The sequence below is a fragment of the Poecilia mexicana genome, unplaced genomic scaffold (genome assembly GCF_051168715.1).
Source record: "Poecilia mexicana isolate PSO_F unplaced genomic scaffold, ASM5116871v1 scaffold_17, whole genome shotgun sequence".
In the NCBI taxonomy this organism is placed as follows: Eukaryota; Metazoa; Chordata; class Actinopteri; order Cyprinodontiformes; family Poeciliidae; genus Poecilia; species Poecilia mexicana.
In genome coordinates this window covers 10,855,649-10,873,144 of record NW_028263386.1, presented here as the reverse complement: position 1 = coordinate 10,873,144, position 17,496 = coordinate 10,855,649, and the positions used below count along the sequence as shown (strand labels likewise).

The window sequence follows — 17,496 nt, the reverse complement described above, 5'->3', positions numbered from 1 at the left end:
GCAAACACATAGCTACACAAATAGATCAATAAAGCCTGAAAAGTGGTCCTCTGTGGTGAATGAGGCCATCACTGGTCTGTCCTTCAACAAGGGAACAAACAAGGACATCAGAATGCACTTTGCTTGGTGATGCGCTTCTTCACACAATGGCCTGGGATGGAAAGGCCTTGTTACTGCATATTTTATTTGAGCTGAACAGCATTTTAAAAATGGGCATTGTAGCATTTTACACCAATCGATGTCATACAGTCATATGATTACCAAAGTGGGATAATGCAACAAGGATGAACTGTAGGATTTTCTGACAATTTAATACTGAGGTACATATTGGACTTTTTAAAAATTTAAAAGTTGGTCAAACACATTATTGGATTAACATTGAAGATTATAAGAAGTTTTTTTTTCTCTTTCCAATATAAATATTACTTTCCATCATTCTTACTTAAATTTGATTGATTGATTTAAATTTTATGTGTGGTTTATACCATAGTACTTCATTTCTAGGGCATTTAAAATACAATATAGCAGTACACCAAAGTCATGCACAAAAATATATACAAACAAACAATACAACAACTTATAGTGAAACTTTTATTCTCTCTCCCTTCAACTCTGAGTGACAATAAACAAGTTCTAGGAACACAAATCGGTATTTCCTGATTACCTTTATGTTTTTTTTTTTTTTTGTTTTTTTGTTTTCTTCAGTAACAAGCACATAAAAAATGTTTTTGGACTTCTACCAGCTCAGTCTCTCTGACTCAGCAAGCAATTTATTACAAACTGGGAAGAAGCAGTGAGACCTAATGAATCTGTGTTTCTGCTGATGCTGCAGATAGGATCAAAGCAGAACTTGGCTTCAACAAAAAGAATCCACACACCCAACTGCCATGAAAGTACTCTTCAGCAAATTAGATATAATAGTGACATGATGAATGTCTATACATGTTTTTGGACAAAAACAAAATATGAGAAATAAGAAAACAAAGTTTATCAACATTTTGTTTTTTATATAAAGTGAAACTTTTACAGTCCTCCACTTATTTCTGGCAACACTTATTTTCCAAACCTTTTAGTATCTTTTTGATACCTTGGAGTCTTAGTGACACACTATTATTGCAGATTGCAGTATATATGAGAGGCTTCACATTACGCTGCCTTGCTACCAGAAATAATCTACTTTAGGAATCCAAGCACCTGTTGTCTCTGTACAAAGTGCATAGAGTAGGCACTAACAACAAGTAAACAAGATAGAAAGCTCCATACTAACAGATGGTGTACATGCACTATCTTTTAAGATTCAGTTTGAGTGTCTTCTCCTGTGTGAGTGACTAACATGTTTTCTATGAACATCAGAAGCCTAAAAAATATAGTTGAGCAGATATTAAAAAAACAACTAAAACTTTTTATTTCTGAGGTTTATATTTTATAACTCATTCTGTTATTTCAACATATTGTGCTTTATTCTGATCAATAAATTCATGCAATACTTAACTTGTATGTATCTTAGTGTGGGTAAGATTTTGTATTAGTCATATTAATTTTATTAAGTATCAATAATTTTGCCTAAATTTACTCTGCATCATCCTAGCTGAACAAAGCCCAAATACTCATGTGTTACTGTTTGACTGAATGCAAATTAATCTAACCGAAACAACATAATTGACAGGGTAACTCTGGCAAACACACTATTAATTTCTTCCATTCATTATCAACTATTAGTACCCATTTGATTAATATCACCTTAATCACATCATGAGTTAACTGTGACTAGCCTCATTCTCTGAACACCTGAGTTCAATTTTCCTAGTCACACCTTGGCTACATTACTGCTATACTTGCAAAATTACAATGTCACTCAAACGTAATGTGTGACAACATGAAGTAGGGCAAAACAAATAAAAACAACATCTACAGAAATAAAAACATGAGACCATAAACAAACACACTTATCAGTTAGTTAAGGTTTAGAAAGCATTTGGGGCTCCAAAGAACCACAGTAAGAGCCATTACTTAAAAATGGAGGACACATGAAACATTGGTGAACATCACAAGGAGCAACCAACCCACCAAAATTACTTCAAGAGCCAACTGAAAAATGCCATCTTAAGGTACTTTGGAAGACAAGTTCAATTCATATCCAAATTCCTGTCAAATAATATCTAATGGCCTAAATGTGTGGTCTCTTGATTACTTCATTACATACTCAGTGTCTTATCTTGTTCTTACCTGAAGGCAATCAACAGCAGTCTGTACAGAAGCACATGTTCAGTCAGTGGGATGGGCTGTGATGGAAATGAAGTGAATGGTTGTTGATTGGTTATTGAGTTGTGCTCAAGCTTGGCAGGCAAACTTTAATATATATGTTCCTGTGGAAACTAGTTACCACTACCCCATGTTCTTTAAGTGACAGTTGAATTCTTATGTGTATATTCCCAGATGGAAACTTTCCATTATTTTTTTTATTTTTTTTTTCTTGTCCTTCAAACTTTGCCTTTTAAAACATGGTCCTATTTAAGTGTTACTGTAATTAAAAACATGATGCTTTTCAATTGTGCCCCTGCCATCAATTTATTTGGTACATATAAACAACCAAATAAAAAAAAGAAACATCAATAAAAGGCAATTTAAGTGAATAGCAATTTGAAAATCACTCTTCAAATATTTAATAGCTGATATGGTGAATACATAACAACCAATATTTTTTATTATGAGTTTGACATTTGAAAATAACGTCAAACAAAACTCGGCAAAAGTCAACCTATCCCTTTAAGTCTTCTTGAAACAGCATGTCTCCATCAAACACCATGGTAACCAAAATTAGTATTCCATTCGACTCAATTACGCTTCATTATGTTCAGCAGGAACAAGAAGAGAGGAGAGGATTGTTAAGCTCCTAGGAGACTCTTCTTCTTCCTCATTCCTTTTCTTATTTTCGTTTCCCTGAGCGTCACTCATTTATCTGAGATTGCTGAACTGGGAAAGGAGGTCTCAGCTAGACGCAGCCATTATAATGAGAGCCTTTGCTAATGAAGCACATGCTGTGATAAACTTATCAATAAACAGTTTTTCTAGCATCTGCTTACATCATTCTGTGGTGTTGCTTTTTAACCATTTATATGGACCACTAATAAAATAAATGCTCTAACAGGCAGGGTAAAGTGTAGCAAAAATATTTTTTAAATAAAAAGTGATTGAATCCAATTTGATTTACACCAACAGTAATTAAATGCAAATCAATGTTATTCCTCAAAATAATATGTTTTAATGTGATTCAATAAATTATGGTCAGACAGTCCAATTTCAATAGGAATCCTGCTTTACAACTAAATAGCAACAAGTATTCATGTAAAGACTAAAATAACCAAAATATATTGGTAGAACCACTTCATTAAATTACAAACTTGTCAGCAATTCACTGTATGACATGCCATAACATATAATAAGGTGCTTCTTCAGAAAAACTTGATCAACATGATCTGACTGAATTCAACTGTGCTGAATCACTGAAACCTTAAAATCTCTTTAGTGACAACTTTCACAAAGCAGTCCACCCACAAAAACAATGTTCTTGCTGAGCTCTTGCTGGCTGTTTATAAATCACAGATCAAGCTGGTGATATCCTCCACACATGTTAGTTTTCAGAACTCCTCTTGTGACCAAAAATAGGCATAGAGAGGAACTCAGCAGCACTTATGCAGAAAACTAATGCTGGACATGCTACAAGGTAGAACAAATTAACTGTGTCTAACATCCTAAGTCCATTGATGTGCTCTGTCTCTGTGCACTTCAGTGCGACCCTTCCAAGGTATGTAAATAGGAAGACATTTTTGCTGAGTGATTTTAGGAAAACCTCCAAGTTGTGAAGTGGTTACAAGTCTAGGACTGAAGTGCACTGAGAATGAATAAACAAAACTAACTAAAGTGCAAATACTTCCTCAATGTGTGTTAAAGTCATTCCGCTGTGGAGTCATTCCAAACATAGACAAACCCAAGATGAGTAGTCTCGTCTATCCAGCTACTGGGAAAAAACAAAATTCACAACTTGCATCTCAGCAACATCGTCCTATTAAAATAGTTGGATCTGGCAACATTGAAACACATAATAATAAACAGTCACGGTTCATTTTTGCCTAGAATCCTGCAGCCTCTGATCCCACAAACTGTTTGTAATCACTACAAGACATTCTCAAGCCAGGAAGTCAACTCCAACATCACTCAGCCAGTAGGGGGCTGTGATTACCTTGCTTGAAGGCTTGGATCTGTGAAAAACAGTAGATTTATTCTAACCTTTCATGTCAGACAGCGAGAAACATTGGCAAGGTGAAAGGCATATAAATCTTGGCCTTAGGTGTCATGTAAAAGAGACCAATGTTAATTTAGCTGCACTCACTGCTATTTTCATCTCAAACAAAATGCTGCCAATGAGAAAAAATAATACCAAACCCCACCAGAATTGCCATCATAAGAAGAGCTGGACAAGATTTAAATAGCAAATGTAATTTTTCCTCTTTCTTCAGGATTTACCAGATTTCACAGATACATACAATAACCACTGCATCTAGATTTCATTCAACAACTGCATCTAATAACAGCTGCTCTAGTGATGTACTCATGTCGTACACATGTATGCCGTGGTTATCTTGGTTATTTACCGCCTACCCAAAAATGCAAACTCACCCACACGTCTTTTAGTTCACTTTAAAGAACATCAGTTTACACCGACTAATCATAACATTATGTGAAGTGATTGATGGCACCTTGGATATAGTAGATATTTTGTAAGAAAGTTGAAATGTTACAAGCAGGAAAATGGGCAAAGAACTTCCAAAACTGCAACTCATGAGTTTCTAATCTTGAGTGATGAAAAGTGGTCCAAAGAAGAAAAAGTGTTAACCTGCCAACTTAGTCATGTGCAGCCAAGGCTTATGGGTAGTTAAGGCTGGCCTGTATGAGCGAATCCAACAGGAACTGTAGCTAAAAAATAATGGTTCTGAGGGAATATAATGTACATTATAGTTTACAGAGTTATTCTAGATCCATCTGAGTACTCAAGGTGATCCCTGTCCAACACCAAAAAATCCAAACAATTGGTAAATCAGACGATCAGAACTGGACAAAAAGCAACCTTGCTGTTGTTTGAAGACTCATGTTTATTTAAATACCCTGGATGACCCGGCACTTGTGTGTCATGGAACAGATAATACCAGGCTGAACTATGAAAAGCCAGCAAGCCTACAGAGGCTTTGTGATGTTGTGCAGACAATCCTTTACCAGGAAACCTTACTACTAATATCTTGATTCCAGATACCACTGCATTTATTTTCTAGAGAAGATGTTAAGAGGAGTTTATCTCTTGAATACTTGGGCTCTTAGCACCTATAGAAAAACCAACACCATGGCCATAATGTTATACCTCATCAGGGTACTTATAATAAAACCTAAAAGTAAGATTATATCACCCTGAGTTTGTTTGTGAGAGTATCAATATGTCATGTTTTCTCTTTAACCCAGCAATGAATTATTTGATTGCATCTCTAGTCTTTGACTAAATTGAAACTATCTTAGAAAGTCAACATATGTAAGATTTATCTGAAGTAAACTATGTGTTCAAGCTATTAGGTCTCAGTCTGCAAGAATGTGATTGTATAACAGTGACCTACTGGACTCAGTTTATTTTCTGGAGAGGATGTTTAGTCAAGCATGTCCAGGAGTGCATTGAAAAAAATTGACACAAAGCAGATTTCTAAGTGCTTTACTGGAAGGATTTCCTGCTCTACGGATAGCATCACAGAAGACACTGGTATGTTTATTCACGCGCAAACTCACTAATGGAAAACTAATTCATGTTTCATAAAAATTTTACCAGGTATGATGTATATTTATGATGCAACAGTCGCATAAAAACATGACAATATGTGTTATTATACAATGTCTGATCTTTTACCATTTATTGTCTGCATAGAGCAGACATCTAGCTCAATTATTTGCTGAACTTTCTTATTTGTCTGCAAGTGTGTCCTGAATAATTAAATGTAATGTAACCATAAATATTTGGTAATGAAAAGTTCCCTCAAAGCAGGCAGAAATCAATGTCGTGAATTATTATTTTTTATTTATTGTTTATCTTTTTGCTTTTCCATGAAGACACAATTTTCAAGATATAACTTTGAACACTGCATCAGCTATTCAAACATACTATATATCAGGTTTATAACTTCTACAAGGTTCAAAATTATTGGGCTAGTTGGATATAAATAAGGTTGTTGCTGAATGGGTGGAGGGGGGTTGACAGCAAATAACTGCAGGGCATCACACATGAGTACACACATTCGGCAAACAAAACGCTGGTGAAAGCACATGGTCCCTATTCATATTACCACATAGTAACCCTTTTTCACCCTTCCTAAAAATATGCAGACACTAGCAAATAGCTGCACATCTCTGCTCGTCTCGCACTTGAATAAACAGCCAGCAGGGACAAGGGTAGAGGTGGGATGCTTAGTGGAAGTGTGGATATAAACAACCAGATTAAACGGGACAATCTGCGACATAAATCTACAATAGTATTTGCTGCAGGCACCATGAAGAGGGAAGCCTGGCGAGCTGGCACCATGAAAACGGGTGATGTTTATATAAGCTCATCTTTGCTATAGACTCAACTCAGAATAAAAGGATATCATTTAAGATTTGTAATCCATCTTCAGTATAGCAATACACTTAGCTCTGCAATGTCTTAGAGAGAAAGGTAACCAGGGAAAAATAATCAGTGTAAAAGCACTTTACTGTAAAATGACAAGGCAGCACTTACATTAACACGTGACGTCTTTATTACCTTTGTTTAACAACTGTGGAATATTGAGTCAGAATAAAAATTCCAACAGAATTTCAACAAAAATTCTGATCATCAAAGTTGAGGACGTTGTACATTTTTATGAAATATTCAAACATCTACATTTAGAAATGTACATGTGCGTTACACAAGGTGAAAAAATAAGTTGCTTTAAGAGTTTCCGAGCTGAACTTAATTCAGTTGTAAAAGACATTTAAGCTCAGAATGTCAATTTTCTTCAATTAATTACTTTTTTAAAAATAATTAAATTAGCAATGTTTGTTTACACTGTCCAGAGTAATATGACTATATCTGATAGAACTGTGAAGTTTTTAAACAACCTCAAACTATATTACTGGATCAAAAATGTAAAAATTAAAATGTGGTATGAATTTGAAAAATCAATACTCCCTGCTAAAAACAAACAAATAAAGAAACAATGCAAATTTAAGTTCTACAGCATCTACAGTATCTGACTGTGAATGAGTATTCAGAATATAATCTGGACTGAGTGAAGGTTTATCCCTTTTAGTGAAGAAGTTTAAACACCATACTTATTGCTTAAACTTTGATTTATGAAATCCAGGGCTACTTTCACACACACACACACACACACACACACAAAAGTGTTTCAAGTATGAAAGTATTTATGCACTGTCCTTTGGAACAGAACATTGACTCATCAGAAGTACTTTTAAGTCTGGATCTCTTTGTGTCACCTCTTCGTGGGACATTAACTGGGACCTGTGATTGACGCCAACCTGTGTCACAGCTTCATGTATAGATTATGTCTAATGCTTTCCAAACTTTTAAATTCACTAAATAAGATGGATCATATTATACATACATTAACACATAAAAATAAAAACATATAACCGTTTGTATAATCCAGGTTTCTAGACATCATCCACGGTACAAAGAGGTTCAATTTGATCAGATCTGAAATAATGATGAAGACACTTTGAAGAGACTTGGTGAAACCAAATAAAACTGAGATGTTTGTATGCACAACACTAGTGTATAACACTGGTGTATAAAAAAAATTACTTTTACTTCTCCATAGTGGTATTTTTTTATTACCGGTATCTATTTATTCTGTAATAGTATCCTGCTGAATAATCTTTTATGAATCAAAATAAACAAAAAGTTTACAGAAATGTATTTACTGTCAGTATGAAGCATTGACTACTTTTCCTGACATCAGTTGCTTCTAAAATAGAAATAATGCAACAGTGTTCAGCTTAGAAAGGATTATGGAACAAGAAAAGGAGCTTGGGCTTTTTTTCGAGGTAACATTTGTACATCAAAAGGCCAACATCTTGTATGCACTGACATTTTTTTAAAAAGAAAGGTGCCTTTGAAGATCTGCAATGATTAAAAAACTGTGATGGGGTGCAAACTGAACTAACTCTGGTGGTTACCTGAGAGAAAAAATGAGCACCTGATGTGGAGAAGCACAGTGGGGGATAAAGAGAGGAAGAAGAAACAAGATTGGTAGAGAAGAATGTAATTAGCCCAAGCTTGGATATTGCTAGAGTCAGGTAATTACCACTCAGGTAATTGGGAAGAACAGGATTGGGTGACAGGAGTGAGGAGAAAAAGAATGATCATCCTGAGAGATGAAAACATTTTTGATGAAACATTCTTGAGTAAATTCATTGCTGGTAATATCTGAACATGAGACCAATAGCTTTCAGTTGAGTTTAGTGAATAAACTAACAATGCCAGACAATAGTTTGATTTTATGAAAAACAAATCTCTCAACTACTACCCCCGCCTTAATTCTGGTTAACATGACGTATCTTTGAAACATGAGTCAATGAGATCTGTTTCACGTGTCATCGGTCAACCTTTATTTATGATTCATTATCTGAACAACACCATCATTGTTATTGCCTCTTTGGAATTACTGGTTTACTTTTTGAGAAATAATTGTATTTGTTGCAGCCACTAATCCAAACATAAAGCCAATGAAAGCAATCCCCGAATGAATCATCTTCAGCAGAGTGCTCAATAGCTGGTTCCTGACCAATGACTCTGAACCACAGGAAAAAGCACCGAAAGGCTCGGGTTAATGGCATTTAATTGGATGTTCTTGAATAGAAGCCAATGACTGGGTTTCCTACCCAATTACTGGCATTAACTAAAGAGCTGAATTGTCTCTTGTGACTCTAGGTTTGACAGTGTCTGTCTTTCGCTCCACAGCTCTTGATCTTTATTTGCTCCAGTGCATTATTTCCTTACAATTCTCCAGTATTTCCGTTTTAACAATGGGATTGCTTTGGTACTATCAGTTTTGTCAACTACTGATTGCATGTGTTGTATTCAAAAGCAAAATTGCATCAGTAGGTTACAGGATTATTCCCAATCTCACATTTATAGTCCACAAAAAAGTCACTGCAGTTTCACAAAAAGGCTACAAGCTCGTCTTATTCAGCTTTTACAATTCAGTGTAATGAGTTCACACTAAACTTATTGATGCTTGATAATGTCACCACACAATCATAGCAGAATTCATGACATGACAGATTTATCCAGGATAGAGAGTTTTAAGACAAAAATGAGTCAACATTACAAGATTCCCATAGTTGATTTTTGTTGCACAGTTTCCAACCCTCGTTTATCCTATTCTTCTTCTCTTCCAAGCTGTGATTTGTCTTTTATTTTTCGCTGACAGTGCTACTTATGTTTATTCTTGCAGTTGCCGTAAAAATATATCTGATAGCTGCTGGGATAAAGAAGTAAATTTCCTAAATCAAAGAAATTAGCAGATGTTACCAAGGAATGTGAAGTAAAGAGGAGAAGAGGAGGAAAAGAAATTAGATTTAACTGTTTTTTCTTAAAAGAAAAAACCTTGCAGAAGATCAGGCGTCACATAAAGTTGTGATGGTTGCAATGTGACGGACTGTGAAAAAGTTTATGTGGTATGAATACCTCAGCAAATAACTTTACATGAAAACATTCAACCTGCTTTCCACCTTCGGCTGATTACTTGTTTAAACATTTCTAATGATGTCTAAATCACCATCTGTCTTTGCTGTCACTGCCAGCTGCATATACGTTAAGTCTTGCTCTAGCAACAGTAACTAAGTGAGGTGGGACTTAAAAATCTGTCAATTTCTGGGGGCGGAGTGAAGCAGAAGAACCAACAAAAGCATGTGATTCAGAATTAAAAACCTGTTTAAAACCAGCTTTATATTAGAGACAGCAGTACAGCAGAAAACATGGAACTCTACATGTAATTCATATTTTGGCTTTTTGACAACAGAGTAGGTCAAACAACCTAAAGCAGATGCTTTTGGTTTTTCCATCCCTTGTAACCCCTTCTGTGCACATACACAAGGACACCCCCACAGAAACAGTCTTCTCCCATTGCTGCATGCCTCCCTCTGTGAAAAGGCCCATCTCCATCTCCAAGTGCGAGGGGCTGTCCTGGTGTGTCAGTAATGACAATGTCCCAGTGTTCCTCTCTGCCAATTAGCCTAGCCGTAATTACACAGACACATATGGAGCTGCCAATCACCCAGCTCCTCCGCAGAAGGAGCTCCCCCGCCCACAAAAGAGAGCGAGAGACACAGAGAGACGGAGACAGGAAGAGTAAACGGGTTCCCAACAGCTGCTTCTGTAGTGCTCTGGAAAAACTCACACTGTTTCAATAAGTAGGAAGAGGAGGGTTCAGTTCAATTACTCCGACTGTGTGGCAATCCCACGGTTTGCATGAAAAATATCATGAAACCATATTAGAGACATCCTTCCTTGACATAGGTTTTGAGCTGAGCTCTGTTTTATGGATTAGTTTCAATTTTCCTTTGGGTGTTATTGCAGTCCTAAAAAAGGACAGGACTCTTATGAAATATCCCCAAATAAAATTAAGTGCATACAGTCGACTTCAAGAGTCTGAACTTGATCAAGTTTTGATTACTTCATTTCATCTTAAGCTGTATGTGTCTCTCTTTCTCACTGTTTCGGTGATTTTGATGTTTTAATCTTTTTCACTGTTTACGTTTTAATTATGTTTTTTACATCCGTTTCTCTTTCTCACATGCTGTTTTTATTTTAACTATGTAAAGCACTATGAAATGTCTTCCTGCTGAAATGTGCTATACAAATAAAATTTGATTGATTGATTCATTCATTTTCACACTGTCTTTTGAAGTCTCTAATGAGTTTTCATCCAAAGATCGCCCAACTCCATCTATCTTCCCATGGACTATTACCAACTTGCTAGTCATCGCTATAAGAGAATTCTCACCACATGATTCAGCAATTATCCAGTTTCACAGTAAAATGGATATGTTCAAGATGATTACGTTAATGTTCAGGTTATAATTCATCATCAATTATAACTTGACATTGAAGTGCTGTATGAGATTTTTGAGGGTTAGCATGCTGTTGCATAATCTAAGGCAGCTTTAAACTCAAATGATTTTATGTCTGTCCTGTCTTCTTTGTTGCTTGGTCTTTGTAGTGCTTTTAATTCTCGTAAGATCTCGAACACGTCAATGTATTATCTAAAGTACAGCTGTGTTTCTAAAAGCTATTAGTTGCACTGGATAGCATTTAGGAAAATGAGAGTAAAAGGGTTTGAATACAAATCCAGATATTTATGCCACAACTTTGCACTAGTTTGTCTTGATCTATAACATAAAACCCCAGTAGCATACAGGGAAAGTTTTGAGAATGGCAGCACTTATGAGCTACAAATGAAGTTTAAGTGTAAGTAAGTATAATTAAGTATACTCTTGCAAAACACAACATATCAGTGTTTGGTTTATCAGTCATTGCTTATTCATGGACTTGAACAATGTTTGTGTCAATATGAAAGTTTTATAGTGTTGGTATGTATTTTATCCATTAAAATGACAGGTTACAAAAGATCTGCAAAGACTTTTCAATAAATAAAAGAACCTCAAGCAATGCTTAAATCTAGATTATTCCTTTATCCTTTGTCATTAATTAATTTCTACCTTCATCCTAGTAATTAAATCATTTTCCACTTTAATGGAAGCTTGATTTCCCCAGAGTATCTCCAACTGAACACAACAAATGAAAGTTTCACAATGAGGAAGATAACATCTTCACATGTCATTCATCAACCTTTCAAGTGCTGCGTGTTGTTTATACAGTAAAGCATGTCACCATAATTTCTGTCCATTAAGGAGCTAGTTATCTGGCAATAACAGCAAGCTGACCCATCAAAATGAAACACTCAGAGAGTGAATGAAAGAGTAGTTGTCAGTTTATTCACATGACAAGGTTTTACTCTGTCAGCAGCTGAGCATCTCTGGGAATGTTCGCGGACGAATGGAGGCAAGAATAATAACTAAAGCAATAACAATAAACACTTTTATTAAGCTACACTTATGTAAGATGGCTAAAAAGTGCTCAAACAGGAAATGAAACTATAATTAATGAATAAAGAAGGCAATATGATGGTAGTAGGTTCATGAAACCTGGTGATGCAAGTGGGAAGAGGAAAGATATATTGTGAAAGACCGAGGGAAAAAAAGGAAAAAAATTGGGCCAAGACGATGAGCAGGAAGAAGAAATCTGAGCGGGAAGGAGGCGAAGGGGGAGAACGCAGAATCCCAGTTGCAAACCTTACCTCTGGGACGTCTTCTTGTATTTGCGCCTGCCAAAGAAAACAAATAGGGGAAAAAGTGAAGCATCAGACAAAACAAAGATCGGAAACATGCAAACCGCTCAACATCAACTGATTTATTTTTAAAACATGCAAAAGATTTAAGAGAAAGGGGCATACTAAGGTCAAAGTAAGTAGTGCTGCCTGGTGTATTATTTTTGTACTATCTTCCAAACTCATGTGAGTGTATCACTAAAAGTTTGGCTTTCTCACATGTGAAAAAAGCAGCAAAAAATTCTTAATGTGAAATAATCTTCAGCATAAACATCAGAGTAAATGCAATAAACTTATCTTTTCTATAATCAAACATCAACACAAAGGCAAATGGGGGATCAGGCTTGCAGATCATTTACTGGATACCATAATTGTAGTAAAATGGTATATCTTTATTGAACACATTTTAAAAATGCACGAAACAAACTTTACAATTAAGGTGTTCATTTGTTAGATATATGCTTCATCTCAGGTGCTCTAGGACCTAATTAAAAGAAACAAACATGCTGACGAATAGCTTGGCATTGTTCTGTGGACCAGAATGGACATGAACCAGAGACAGCGAGGGCAAGGGCCTTTTGAGGAGCAAGGGAATAAGAATGTAGAACTATTTTCTAGTTAAGAGTAGTTTTTACAAAACCGTTTCCAGTCAGATAATAGTCCTGAGACCATAGTTGACAATATTGTTAAAAAAAAAAAATCAATGTTCTTAAGACGGCAGCCAACCTTCCAGGATGTGGATGCAACACCAAATGGAACCATGGGGTCAATGGTAAAAGTGAATTCACCAAATCGCATGTTGACAAGATGCTGGGATAATATTTATATCCATGATATAAAACATATTGCCACATTCGTTCTATTATTACAGGAGGAAAAATGAAGCTTTTAAATAAACTAAAAATTTTTGAGTGGAATTAACTTTTTATCAAATTTTAAACTTACCAGTGTTTTTTCATGTTAAAATTGATCTTAGTAAAACTTTCCCTAATGTCAATAAATGGTGCTCCAATAACAGGAAATAAAAAAAAGGAAGTGTAGAAACTTTTACCACAAACTTTCTCTTTCTGGTCAGAGTTGTGATATTTACCATTAAGCACACTAGCTAATTTATCTTTCTTGGGGACTTATTATCAATGCTATATGCCCCTCCCCTTGCTTTCAACGAGACTATAATACCTTCTTGTTCAATTTAAATATAGCAGCATAGATCTGAAAGCTTGGTCCCTAACAATTTAATCTAACAGGTTTTTATTGTTACTGCACCAACAGGGAGTGATGCATGCGGTCAGCTTTTCTTTTTGACCATTACGAAGCTAAGCGATAACACACTTTGGTTTGGAGTTGGTCTATTGCATCTGGCACTAGAACCTTTGAATCTGTGTTGGGATCAAACAAGTCTGACCATCTCTTTGACCATGCTATCTTCATTTGTTTAATTGTATGAAATATTCTACAAAATGTATTATTGAAGCAAAGACTGTTGAGAGATGACGATATATTTTTGCAAAGTTAAGGTTCTTTCAGAGATTGTTTTTTTTTTGTTTTTTTTACATCTTTTGTGAAGGCATACCAGCAAACTTGTCCACGTCTATAAATGGGCCACTGTCAAATTCAGCATGCAGTGCATTCATATCTTCCACCCAAAAGGTTGCAAATGCCTGCAATCAGTAAAGCAGGTGTGGATTAAGAGAGGCGTAATGCTATGCAAATAAAATCTGAGCACATGTATACCACACACACCTGCCGCCCAGGACACCTAGCTGACGCACACACTCATATTAACACACCAAAACTCATATCACTTCTCCTAACATTGGCCTAAAAACACCCACACCTCCACAAAATGTTAACAGCATGGCTCTGGATGATTCACAAGCATACACTTACATATTTGCTCATGAGAATAAAGTAAAGAGAGATGGGTTAGAGGAAACTGGGAGGGGAATAGTACGAGGGGATATATTGGTTGAACCAACCACTGTTCTTAGGACTGCAGACATGGATTTAAATTCCAGTCAGGTACTATTCACAGCACTTAACTTGATTTCTTTCCCAGTCATTTTCTGTCTTAACCTTTTAGCGCTTGGAGTGAAACTGCAAGCTAAGGAGGTTATCCTACCCCAGAGAAATTGTAAAAGCTCCCCTGTGGTGAAAAAGAAAGATAAATCAATCTTCTGTGGGCTATCAAGCAATTAAAATTAACACCGGATTAATTGTCACAGTCAGATGCGTGTCTCATTGACTGTTCAAAGAAAATTAGAAGCGAGAGGAGAAGGAGTTTTATGCTGAGATATGAATGAGAAGGATATGAATCTAGAAGGGAAACTGCAACATTAATATTTAACCTGTCACCCCTTTTACTAAGCTTCCTCTGTGGGTCATTAAGAGGGGCTTTCATCAGCTTGTATCCCAAAGTCTTAGCATAGTAAGGACATTGGGTAAGATTGGTCAGGTAATTCCATAAAACACTGTAATAAATGATTTAAGTTTATGACTAAATCCCTTCATAGGATGGACTCTGTGAAAGACTGCTGTTCATGGTGTTTTTTTGTTCAGCTATTTTGTTTTAACCAAAATAATAAAACACAGTGAACATATTCTAAAGTTAAATGAAATGCCTACATTGAGAAATTATTGAACCTTTTGGTAAAGAGGTGTGGGGGGGTTGCCTCTTTTTGTTGTACATTGAGTCCTTGTCCAACCCTGCTTGTTACATCTGAGCTTGTTGCAAACATTTAATATTATTGCTGTTTTTGTAGATATGATCAAGTTTAGGTGAGTAGCCTCTATCTAAGTACCATTAATTTATTAATAAAGATCAACAAATGTCTCCCTTATTTGAATGGCAATTTCTCTTGTCTTTTCCATTTTGAAGCACAACTATGTGAAACATTTATTTAAGTTATTAAACAAATGTTTGGAAAATTCCAAAGGTTAATTTATTAACATAGTTTTAAGTGTGGCAATAATACAGCAGGATTTTATTTAAAATGCTAAACTAATAGATTCTCAATATTTAAGACTTTTTCACATCTTTACCAGAGCTACACATAATTGTGGATAGAGATTAATTATACGTTTTATGCTTCCATTAAGAAAAAATTGAATTGAATCTATCAGGGATCTTACTGAATGATTAAAAACAATCAAAGTTTCACAATCTGTTAATGTAAATGATGATCTGGTGTTGGTCCACTGTGTTTTTCCAAGTCTGAAGTCAACACAGTGGTGTACCAGAAAACTTCAGTCCTTCACTATCTGATGATGATGATTATATAGATGAAGAGAAAGATGAGATGGTAATGGTGATGACACCAGACCCAACAATGCAGCTATTACTAACCAGGTATAAGAAAACAATTTGATTTCATCAAAGTGATCCCCAATAACAATCATCCAGGATTTTCTTCCAACCACATTTCTTCCTTAAAGATGATGGTTCCCTGCTTTTCCTCTAGTTTTATTACAATCTGTTGGACGTTTTATAACCCAATTTTGTTAGTTTCCGTTTTATCCTTAGATGTTTTGTGTGCTTGATGCATTCCAATGAATTGGCCTTTCATAAACAGACTAACATCCCTCCCACGACCACAGAATGTGTCTTTCAACATGGTTGAGAAATGAGAAGCTGCTCATTTCATCAGATGGGGTTATACTTGTGGCCATTGCAAAAATAACTGCCCATGCAGTAATTATCCAACATGTTTACATTTCAAGGTTTGAACTACATACTAGATTCAGTGAAAGTCTCCATCATAACATTACTGCAATACAAGTGTTTTTTTTATGTCTGTTCAGAGACAAAGTAGAGGTCAAATCCTATCGGTCATGTGCAGCTGCAGTGTCACACACACACACACATCCCTGTATAGTTACCAACTCTGCAAGTTTTATGACGGCTGAAGGAGAAAGGTCTCTTTACCTCCAGTTATTATACAATCATAATTTCATACCGGCCCATGCCTATTAAATATGTAAAAAAAAAAAAAATGTTGAGGGTATTCTAGTCTATGAACTGTGTACACTTCAATTCAGCTTCCACAACACACCTTGTGCTTACCACTTATGGCCATTTTATGCTATATAAATGTACATCTGATGTGTTTAAGTCACATGTTAGACAGTAAAAGCAAAGAATTCATTGTTGTATATAACTCAATAAATTCAGGCAGTGTGGGTCGATTTTCATTTAGAGTAATCTCTGCATTTCTTTTTTCTTTCATTAACTGAAAATAACAGAAAGTTATTCGACTTTTAAGTGTAAATAAAATTTAGAAAACTGTGCAATGTGTGTGTATTATCCCATGCAGAGAAGACATTGTCAGGTTTTAGACGACTTCACTGAATGTGGAGCTGAGATCAAACTCTCTGAAGTGAATTCTCTACCTGTCTCTCTGTAGATGATTGGTGTGCCAGAGACTGTGCCAGAGATTGTGGTGTGATAGCAACACTCACACATAAATCACACAGCTGCCAAACAAATCTCCACGGATAAGCTGGCAGCACATAAGCACGCCATCAAATACACTCTGAAACTCACATCCACTCTCTATCATTCACATCATCACATGGGCAGTGAAACTTTCCCCGATCTCCACACTCAAACACAATGCATAATGCTCATCTCTCCCTGCTATGCACAACATGCGCTGCATGAAGTGTCAACATTTGTGGGGTTTGGCTCTCTTTGTGAGATTAAAGGCTAATATTGTCTCTGACATGCAACAGGAGGCCTTTGAGCAACAAGAATACTACAGTTAATATTGGATGGGGAGAAAAAATTAATAATAAAAAAAAAGCATTGGCTCCCACTGCTTTCATCTGACTCACTAGCCATCAATTACCCAAAAAGACAGATGGTTATGATGGGTACCGAATTGAAGAGACAATGAAATCATCCAGGAAAACTTAATGTGGCAGATGATGATGACAGCGGGACTTACATCCTGGGCTTTTCACATGAGGAAAGAAACTATTACCAGTCACAGAGCGAATGAAATACCGTAAAACTAAATCTTATAAGAGCAAC

The 17,496-nt window shown here is 35.9% G+C and overlaps 1 protein-coding gene across 2 annotated transcripts in view; it reads right to left on the bottom strand.

The window, feature by feature from the left end:
* Positions 1 to 17,496, bottom strand: part of pde1cb (phosphodiesterase 1C, calmodulin-dependent b) — a 69,130-nt gene that overhangs the window by 40,592 nt on the left and 11,042 nt on the right. Inside the window, exon 2 of one of the 2 annotated variants that reach the window (XM_088014481.1) lies at positions 12,435 to 12,461. The exons of the other annotated variant lie outside the window; for it this stretch is intronic. Within the exon in view, the coding sequence (XP_087870607.1) occupies positions 12,435 to 12,461 (27 nt within the window). The remainder of the gene's footprint in view (positions 1 to 12,434; positions 12,462 to 17,496) is intronic. 2 annotated transcript variants of the gene reach the window in all.